General features: G+C 46.4%; 3 protein-coding genes across 3 annotated transcripts; 1 reads left to right on the plus strand and 2 right to left on the minus strand.

Moving 5' to 3' along the window:
• Positions 1–352: 352 nt before the first annotated feature.
• On the minus strand, positions 353–1,824 carry PAAG_00105 (zinc transporter SLC39A9; the record flags this gene model as incomplete). The annotated part of the gene is made up of 3 exons (XM_015843907.1): positions 353–539; positions 631–756; positions 845–1,824. 3 exons carry the CDS (start codon positions 1,822–1,824, stop codon positions 353–355), a joined length of 1,293 nt encoding a protein of 430 aa, XP_015700242.1.
• Positions 1,825–4,454: 2,630 nt separating this feature from the next.
• Positions 4,455–6,284, plus strand: PAAG_00106 (histone acetyltransferase type B catalytic subunit; the record flags this gene model as incomplete). Its single annotated transcript, XM_002797521.2, has 3 exons — positions 4,455–4,776; positions 4,848–5,112; positions 5,204–6,284. 3 exons carry the CDS (start codon positions 4,455–4,457, stop codon positions 6,282–6,284), a joined length of 1,668 nt encoding a protein of 555 aa, XP_002797567.2.
• Positions 6,285–7,585: 1,301 nt separating this feature from the next.
• PAAG_00107 (tryptophanyl-tRNA synthetase) lies at positions 7,586–9,089 on the minus strand (the record flags this gene model as incomplete). Its single annotated transcript, XM_015843908.1, has 5 exons — positions 7,586–8,049; positions 8,136–8,254; positions 8,312–8,427; positions 8,505–8,585; positions 8,679–9,089. 5 exons carry the CDS (start codon positions 9,087–9,089, stop codon positions 7,586–7,588), a joined length of 1,191 nt encoding a protein of 396 aa, XP_015700243.1.
• Positions 9,090–9,387: the final 298 nt, after the last annotated feature.

Genomic DNA, 9,387 nt, shown 5'->3' on the forward strand with positions numbered 1-9,387 from the left:
AAATACAGAAGGAAACAATTGCAAAGAAAAGTGGCGCTGCAAAAAACAACGGAGATGACAAGGTCCTCCGAGTTCTGGTTAATTCACTAGTTAATCCAATTTTCTAATACATAGTTATCGCGAAAGTAAATATTTCCCTTCCCCTGCCTTTGCAATCAACCAATATCAAACCCGCAGACTTTTTCTATTGCGGCATCCAAGAATGAGATATATCTTCCCAAATAATCAGCAAAATATTCACGTATTGCTATCATTACATAGACAAAGAATGATACGCCGTTACTGCTTCCATATTCATGTTGTTGGTGCTCCCTTGGGCGGACTTCCACAAGAACTGGCTTCACAGGCAAAATCAAGAGTGGTTGCGCCATGTGGTTGGGTCGAAGCCCCCATAGGATTGAGGCTCAGGTGGTCTCGATTTGATTCTCATTCTCATGTCCGGTGCCAGCATAGCCTGATAAAGCCAGCAATAGTCCGGACGAATAGAGCCAGCTCCTTTCCCCACACCTTCGAGGAGTAACGTAGTGGGGTGCACCATTCTGCTCAAAGCTCGACTAATGAGCATGCCCAATTTGCAAAAACAAAGGCAAAATCATCCCCACGACAGTCGCAATCACGTCTCTCATGGACTTTTGTTGCGACTTATGCGAATTCTCCCGCCCCTCACCTGCATATCCGTTGGCGTATGTCGAATCTCGTCCGGACATATCTGCCGTCGTCGGCCCCGGGTCTTGCATAGTATGCATAGCGACATATCTAGCAACAACAACAAAAAAAAAATAAAAATAAAAAGAAATAATTAGATCCCCTATTCCAACTAGTGTAACACATGTAGGAAACTTACAAAAACGTCCCCGCCGAAAACAACAACAACATTCCCGTTCTCCACTTCGTCGCCTGTTCATCGCCAACATGGCCCGACAAAACCGTATGGGCAATGATCCACGTAACCAACGCGCCCACCGGCGCCGCCAAACTGAAAATCAACAGATGCCCCCGCGCCGCGCGCGTCGACAGCCCCTTCCTCAACAAGACGCTCGTCAATCCAAAAGATGCCGGCGCTTTATGCACCATTATCGCCAGGAAAATAATAAAGTTGAGACTCGTGCTGGACGTCGATGCGCCCAGGGCGATTCCGTCCGCAGCGGAATGGATTACTAGGCCCGTTGTTGTCGCGAAGTCTTGTCTGGATGAACTGCCGCTGGTATCGAAGAGGCTTCCTCCTCCTGTGCGGGAGGGGGAGACTGTGCGGCCGAGAGCGGAGCTTAGGTTATCGAGGGATATGTGGTAGGGGCGTTGTTGGTGTTTTGTGGAGGAGGCCGCGAGGGAGGGGAGTGTGTCGACTAAATACATCAGGATGAAGCCGCCGATCAGGGCGACTCCGATCCAAGCGTGCGGGGAGCTCTGGTGGGAGTTATCTTCCCCTATTTTCCCATCCTTTTCATTTCCTTTCTGTTTCTGGTGTAGTTTCTCTCCCTCGCCTGGTTCTTCAGGGCTGCTATTCAAGGAATCTTCTTTCGGCTTATCCTCTAATTTGGGTGTATCTCTTCTGAGGTCAATAGCACTGATGGACAGACTGTGATGCCATCGCGCATCAAGAGTATGACCTCTGCCAACAACATTAATATCTCTCCTGTTGGAGTGTGTATGCAAAACAGCGGACGAGCTATAGAGTGTCTCGACTCCTTCGGGGATGATTACAATCAGCGACGTGCCCACCAAGACACCCATTCCTAGTGCGGAAATGAGACGTAGTTGCGACGAGGAGAGTGAGAAGGAGAGCGGGAGTGAGCCGACAACGAAGGAACTAATCCGCCATGGCATGCGGGAGTCTTGTTTAGAGGAATTGCGAGGAATAATTTGGCAATGATTTAAATAGGGCAAAGCAGGTTCGCTTACACGACCGCCATCACCAAGCTCAAGCTGAGCAAGGTGAAAAGTCCACTCATTATGACTTTAGGAATTACTCCGCCGTTTCTGACCAAGAGCAGATATAACAGTAGCCTCCTATCTATTCATCGTGGACTGCGGCGCCCGTGGTCATGTCAGGAACGGATTTTCAAGGCAGTGAGGGGGAACGGCGCTGTCAATAAAGGGGGTTCTGGTTCCCTAGTGTCTCCGAGTCCACTTATTGCGGGAAACTTGGCTAGATTAAAAAGGATCTGGAGAAATAGTTCAAGGATCGATTACCTTTGAAGAGAGAGCGTTTAACTCCGTGGTCGAAATATGAAGGATGCTATTTAGCAAAATATAAACTTATCCATGAAATGGTTCGAGAAGACCGCCGAGTCCGTCTGTGAAGTGTTTTGAACCGCCGTCCGTCCGCAAACATAATCACGTGTAGCCAATTCACAGGGCCAAAACGGTTCTATTCCGACGCGCCTCACGACTAGAATCATCCTCAACTCATTCTCATTCTCTCAAATCCTCACATCACAATTCCTCCTCATGGCACCTAACCGGTGCTCTTGTGAAAATGAGTGCCGAGGGCACTTGATGAGAGCCCCGGCCCTTCTCATTTAGATCACGTGGATCTCTATTATATAATCATTCTACTCTCCGCCGTAATCCGACATCTTTTTGATCACGACACTTGTTTGATCAACCCCCCACCATATTATTTGACAGATTTTCAAATGAAGCAACAACCACTGGGAATTATATATAGATATCATATAGAATATATCCTTAGGTCTTTGAGCAGCTAGGAGTTTTGTGTTTCGTACTGCCACATTTACTACAGCGTGGTGGTGCTCACTTTTTAGTTCTCAGATTTGAATCCTCAACCCTCCCCTCAGCGGGCTGATTAGGCTCCTGAGCCTGAACAATCCTAGTCTGTCCTTCCTGAGCCATTAGAATCCCTTCTTCAACTATATATGCACGTGGCTTCTCTCTCTTTTGTTTGTGTCTAGCGTTGGCAGCTCTCAGCTGCTTGACTTCCTCCGTTAAAAGAGCAACGTTGTGCATGGCCAGCTGACATCCTTTAACTAGCTGATTGAGAGCTTGATTTGTGGGGCTAGAAAGAACATCGGTACGGTGCTTAATCTTGCTGCTCTGCCGTTCCAATTGGGTCATATTGCAGGGGTCTTGGGGGTATGAGCCGATCCTGGCGGGGTAGGAGTATGGAATTGAGTATGAAGCCGTGTAAGAACCTCATCTGGATTTAATGGAATCAAGCCCGTGGCTTTGAATTCATTTCTTATAGTAGTATCCTTCATAGTCTCCTGTCTAGCTGCTGCATAGCTGATTAGAAATTAAACAGCTCACATCTAGTGGCTGCAGTAGATGAGAGGAATGAGGAGGCATATAAAGAGTTATAATATGATGATCCAGGCAGAACTTGTCAAATCCAGCTGTAGCATGACTGCCATGTCCATTCATAATCAGCAGTCTATATCTGCCAGCTGTACGAGCCTCAGTATGTCTGTTGAATTCCTCTCACAGCCATATTAAGCCAAGCTCATTTGTAGTTCAACCCTTCTCACTAAGACCAGTTGTCTAACCCTCTGGCAGTTGCTCTACCATGAAGCTTGCCCTTTAGTATGATCATAGGAGGTAGACTCCAGCCTGTAGCATTGACTGCCTCAATCACGGTTGCTCATTCTCTATTTCCTGACTATATAAGAGATGGCTTGCCTTCTTTCTCAGGTATAGTAATCACTCAGGCCGTTGTAATAACTCTCATTAGAAATCCAATCTCATCAAAGTTATACATATCCTCTTCTAGAATTCTATACTTCTTATAGTATTACCCATCAATGCAAATCATGTAGGAGCATTAAATCCTCGCATAAAGCTCACTTGTAGTTGTGCTTGCATGAGAATCTAGTCTTCAGTTTAGAGTGTTGCTTGATAAATCTTTCCACCCATCTTCCTCCCACAGTAGTTGTAGTAGCAGATTCTCACACAGAAAGTATAGATTGGCCACATCTTGTACGATCACGAATCAGAGAGGCTGTCCTCTCTCATTCATGGGGTAGAGGAATTAGCAGCAGCTCTAAGAGTTGAAATTTGATTCATTTTATAGGCTTTAATAAGCTAATGAAAGTTTAGCTTCTTGATTAGAAGCTTTTCTGCTGAGGGTGGATGCCATATCGAATAATTTAATGATGGGATGAAAGATATCAATGATCAAATAGGAGTCGTGATCAAAAAGGTGTCGGATTACGTTACGTTAGTTAACCTACGAACTAGTTAACTAACCCAAACAGTCCTAGCACCTCAAGCATTCTCACTCGATCAAACGCGACAGAGGGCGAAGAACGCGATTCCTCGAAAACTTCACATCCGACACCTCGCCGTCGCAAAGCAGACATAGCGCCAACGAGGTTGCAGTCCATTAGTAGACTTGTTTAGCCAGAATGGAGAGCCAGTCCCCTTGTAAGCAACCGTTCTAACCCTCTCTTTTCGAATATCTAAGCTATTTAAGCTGCTCCCATGTTGGGAGCTCCGTGATGAATGAGCTCACCCACTGGCTGATGCTTGATTTGCGATACCTAGGGTCTTGCGATGCAAACGATGCTATTCAGATATCCATTGTCCAACCCGGCCAAGACAAGCTAGCTACTCTCTCCACTTTCCAGCCCGAGTTCACATATCCAATTTTCGGTGAAGAGGAAACCATATTTGGCTACAAAGGATTGATCATTCGACTGCGTTTTGCTGCGCATGATCTCAGATCAAATGTGCATATCTCATATGATGAAAAATTCAAGACAGTTGCCGACGTTGCTCCCGTGGATCTATTGAAGATACTGAATCCCTGGCTGCCGAAGTGTAAGGACCACTTCGCGACCCTGGATGCCGTGAGAATTTGCATGGAGGCTGACGTTTATCGCCACTTGTAGCTTCGTTTGCGCCTCTGGAGGACTTTGAAGAATCGGTTCTAAACGATAAATTTGCGAAAGACTTCAAACCACCAGGAAAGCTTGTCCATAGCTACACAAGCAAGCAGAGGAATTATGAGATATGGGCCGGTCCGTTAACCGATCCCGAAATTCGGACTATTCTCGATCGCGTACAAATATTCGTCTCTTTCTTCATCGAAGGGGGTACCCCAATCACAACGGACGATTTTGAATGGACCCTCCAAAGGTGGACAGTATACCTCATGTAAGGATTTTTCCCTCATAACATTTCAATTGAGTTGTTAGCGTACATTTATAGAGCCATCCAGTCTAACCAGATCTCTGTTGCTGGATAGTTACGAAAAGAGGGATCCTCCCAATCCTACAGCCTCACCATACTCATTCGTAGGCTACTCAACCACATACCGATGGTATTTTTACCTCGAAGACCCCAACAACGACAATAAAATACGTCACACGGCAAAAATCTTAGACACCCCCTTCCCCTACACAGATGGAATCTCCATCTCCCAACTCCCCGCCCGCCTCCGCATTTCCCAATTCCTCATCCTCCAACCCCACCAGCAATCCGGTCACGGCTCCCAGCTCTACCACACAATCCAATCCGCCTGCCTAACTGACCCCACCCTTCACGAACTCACCGTCGAAGACCCTAACGAAGCTTTCGATTACCTCCGCGACATAAATGACTACCACACCCTCTACCCCGAATTCCTCAAACACAAGATATCCATAAACCCAAACCCGTACCAACCAGACGACCAGGCACAACAGGGAGCTCCACGCCGCCGTCGGCCCCGCCTTATGCCTACCTCCGCCCTCCTCCCAACAACCACTCTCCGCGACCTGCGAATCCGCTACAAGATCGCCCCCGTGCAATTCTCACATATAGTCGAAATGTACCTCCTAAGCCAAATCCCAGCAGACCATCGCGGCGCCAGCAATACGAACATAGCGCGCCTGCTTGTGCAGAAATGGCGCGCACCCAACGAGCATGATAGGCGGTATTACTGGTGGCGCATGCTGGTTAAGCAGCGGCTGTATAAGCGGCATCGTGACTTGTTGATTCAGCTGGATCGCGACGAAAGATTGCAGAAACTGGAGGAGACGTTGGGAAATGTGGAGGAGGGGTATGATGGGTTGCTTAAGGCGTTTGGGGTTAAGAGGGGTGGTGGGCAGAGGGGTGGAAAAGAAGATGGAGATAAGGGTGAGGGGGAGAGGGATGGGGAAGGGGAAGGGGAAGGAGAGAATGGTGATGCAGAAGGGAGCGGGGATTGGGAGAGGGGGAAGAGGAAATTCACTGTTCTCGAAGATGAGGATGAAGAGGGAGAAGATGGTGGAGGGGAAGGGAAAGACGGGGAGAATGGGGCGACAGATGGAGAGGACATGCCTTCCGCGAAGAAATTGAAGACTTGAGCCTCCGCGTCAAATTTGTTTTGCTTTGGCTTCGTTTCTTCTAGTTCTCCACATTTCCATGTTTTTCATTCATCGATCAGGCAGGGTGTGTGTGTTGTGTTTTCAGGAACTGCATCTTTGCCATTTTTGATCCCCTTTTTCTGTCTTCTGTTTTGATACATACCGTCAGCTAGGCTAGGGACGCAAAATCTTTTTTTTTCTGTACCAATATCACGATGTGACCGTAGTCAGTTTCCTTTGAGGGGATATATTGTTGTTAATTCTGTTTGTGTTTACCTAAGTTTGGGAGATAATATTTCTCTGATATTATCGTTTTTCTATTTTATATATCCCATTATGGCGGAAATTCCATGGTGTGAATAACCAAAGATATCCACCTGGCTGCTGTTTGACAAGAGCTTTCATAGCTTGAAGCAGGTATCGAGGCAGAGGGTGGATATAGGGGAAGCTAACGAAAAGAAACTCTGGATGAAGACCATCCACTTTAGCAAATCATTCGGCGGAACGTGAATACACGACGATTACAAAGGATCAGTTCCCCCTGTCTCGCAATGTCTTTCTGCTCTGTAACTGCTGTCTTAAATCATCAAGGAACTACTGTTTGGTCTCTCGTCTTTAAATTTCAGTGACAAATTTCCCGTGCCGCTATTCTCATCCAGAACCAATCTGTGAAAGTCGACTGCAACAATGAAGATCTTCAGTTTGTTACCGTGTTCCTTGATTGCACAACGTGTGTAGCCACGCATAACATATATGGGAGTGCCGTTCGGGCCTCCTTGCGATTGGATTTACAATGAAAAGCTGGAGATCAGAATCATGGGGTCCACGATAAGCCCTCTGCAGGCTACGCCAAGCAGGACTGGGCTCGGCACATGTCGAAATGCGAGGAATTGGATCTCTGCGGAAACGTATTTATATATTCGAGTGAGTATTCAATTCACATTTTCTAATTATCCATTCCTACGCTTTGTTATCCTAATTGCTTCTCATTCTCTTAGCCGGACAAGAACCAGAGTTTTAGATCGGAGTCTTGTTCTGCCCTCCTCTTGTGCGCTATTTGACTATATCAGAAGTCCTAGAATTTGGAATTCCTGTCTTTGCTGTTGTGGGTGATATATGATCAATTAAGAAGATACCAACACATGTAATGTACAGTATAGTTTTTGCATTGAAAGGTGGTTGGCAATAGCAGTTATGCTGAAAAAGAAACAAAAACTGCGGAGCTTGTCAGCCATCTAAAGAAAGCTAAAAGCCAGTAAAGTACAGACAGATCTTGGCACATATATATACATATAAGTAAATCAAAAAAGCCCTAGAGCATTTTTGACTGTTCTAAGTGTAGTATCAGCATTTTCTGTGGCGGACTTGGCCCCTTCCTCAGCAACGGTGTCCAGATAACTCAACTTATTATTCATAAGTTCCAAATATCTTTGCCGGATTCCATTTAGATGATCTACAACTACTACAGCAACATGCTCCTTGAACGCCCGCATGGTAAATGATTGGTATTCAGCCCCTAATTCCTCAAAAGATGAGATTCCGTCTCGTCCCTGAACATGACTGAGTATCTCAATCAGGTTAGAAACGCCAGGCCTGTTGATGGGGTCGTAACTGATTTCCTGATGAGAGTCCGTGAGGGCAAGCTTTATTTTTAAGTGGATTTCCTCCGAAGAGTCTGTGAGGAGGATTCGTGATCGGGGGTCAGAGTGTGATTTAGACATTTTCAGGGTTGGTTGTTTGAGTGACATGACACGTTTTGCTGGGGCTATTTTTGATTTATTTCGTGAGCAGCTGGCCAACCAAAACACAAATATGATAGGCGTACGGAGTATACACGGGCACAACACTGACATATCAACGCAGAAGGCATGGTAAGCACCGGACCGTATATATGATTGAAGCCGTTTGCAACCTCCCGAGTGAATTCAAGATGCTGCTTTTGGTCTTCCCCGACAGGCACATCGGTTGCTCTGAGTGTCTATAATCAGTGCTGTCCTTGTGCAGCAGCCGAATCACATTAACTATACCTGTGAACAAGAATGTCTGCCGCTTGCAGCACAGGATAGGAAAATAAACCAAGTTTCAGGCGTGACCGAGCGGTCGAATTTTCCAACGTAGAATCTTTTGGTAATTGGAGCTTACTCTGTGATGATTAGCAAAAAAGGGTTTCTTAGTCTGACCAAGAGTCGCACTCCCGTAGTATCAGTAAAAGTGCCTTACCTTCCACTGCGTCATCCGTGATAAATATCCCATCGATGATATCGTGCTTAGTATCCACATTAACTCAGAATGTGCTGAAACCTGGCCACTGTTAGCCAGCAGGGAATCATCACATTGTACGCTCACACTGCCATATCATATCAGTTTATCTCTTTTTGGACCAAAAGGCCGTACCGCAGACTGAAAAAATATAGTAGATCGTTTTGGATCAATCCCAACAGCTATCAAAGCAGCCAACATTTGTTTCCTGCATTGTCCAAGGATAGAAGGATCCTGCGGAACTGTGAGGGCATGAAGATCCACAATGGAGAAAATCAATTTCGTAGAATGCAGGGCTTCATTCTGTAAACGAACCCATTGCTGTAGCGCTCCTAGATAATTCCCCAAGTGAGGGACTCCGGTAGGCTGAATGCCAGAAAATATAATACGACCTCCAGAGGCGGGAGGGTTTACAGTGGTCGAGGTGCTCACTATCCGCTGGAGTTTCTGGGGAATTTGTGAAGGGGATGAGCTCAGTTGCTGGCACAAATGAGAGATTTTCCTTACAGAATGCCCCAATCTAGTCCGCTGGAAGGCAGCAGACATCTTGGGAGTGTAATTGATTGGGGCTTGTCTGTAAATGTTGCCTGTGTATGAGGACGATTATTCCGGATCTCAAAAACTTCCTAATAAGCTCTTCAGCGGTGCTCGAAATTTGCTCACGTGCCTTGGGCAGCCGCCCCATGGCACGTGATTGGTGAATATAGCGTGGGATAGCTAGCTATCTAATATACGCTATATCACGTGCGGCGGGGCGGCAGCCCGGGCAACATACGCCCAACATATAGGTAGTTCTAGCTAGCCTTTCATCCGAAGTCCTATATAGGTTATAGCCCGGATAGCA

Source organism: Paracoccidioides lutzii (assembly GCF_000150705.2).
Source record: "Paracoccidioides lutzii Pb01 unplaced genomic scaffold supercont2.1, whole genome shotgun sequence".
NCBI classification, from domain to species: domain Eukaryota; kingdom Fungi; phylum Ascomycota; class Eurotiomycetes; order Onygenales; family Ajellomycetaceae; genus Paracoccidioides; species Paracoccidioides lutzii.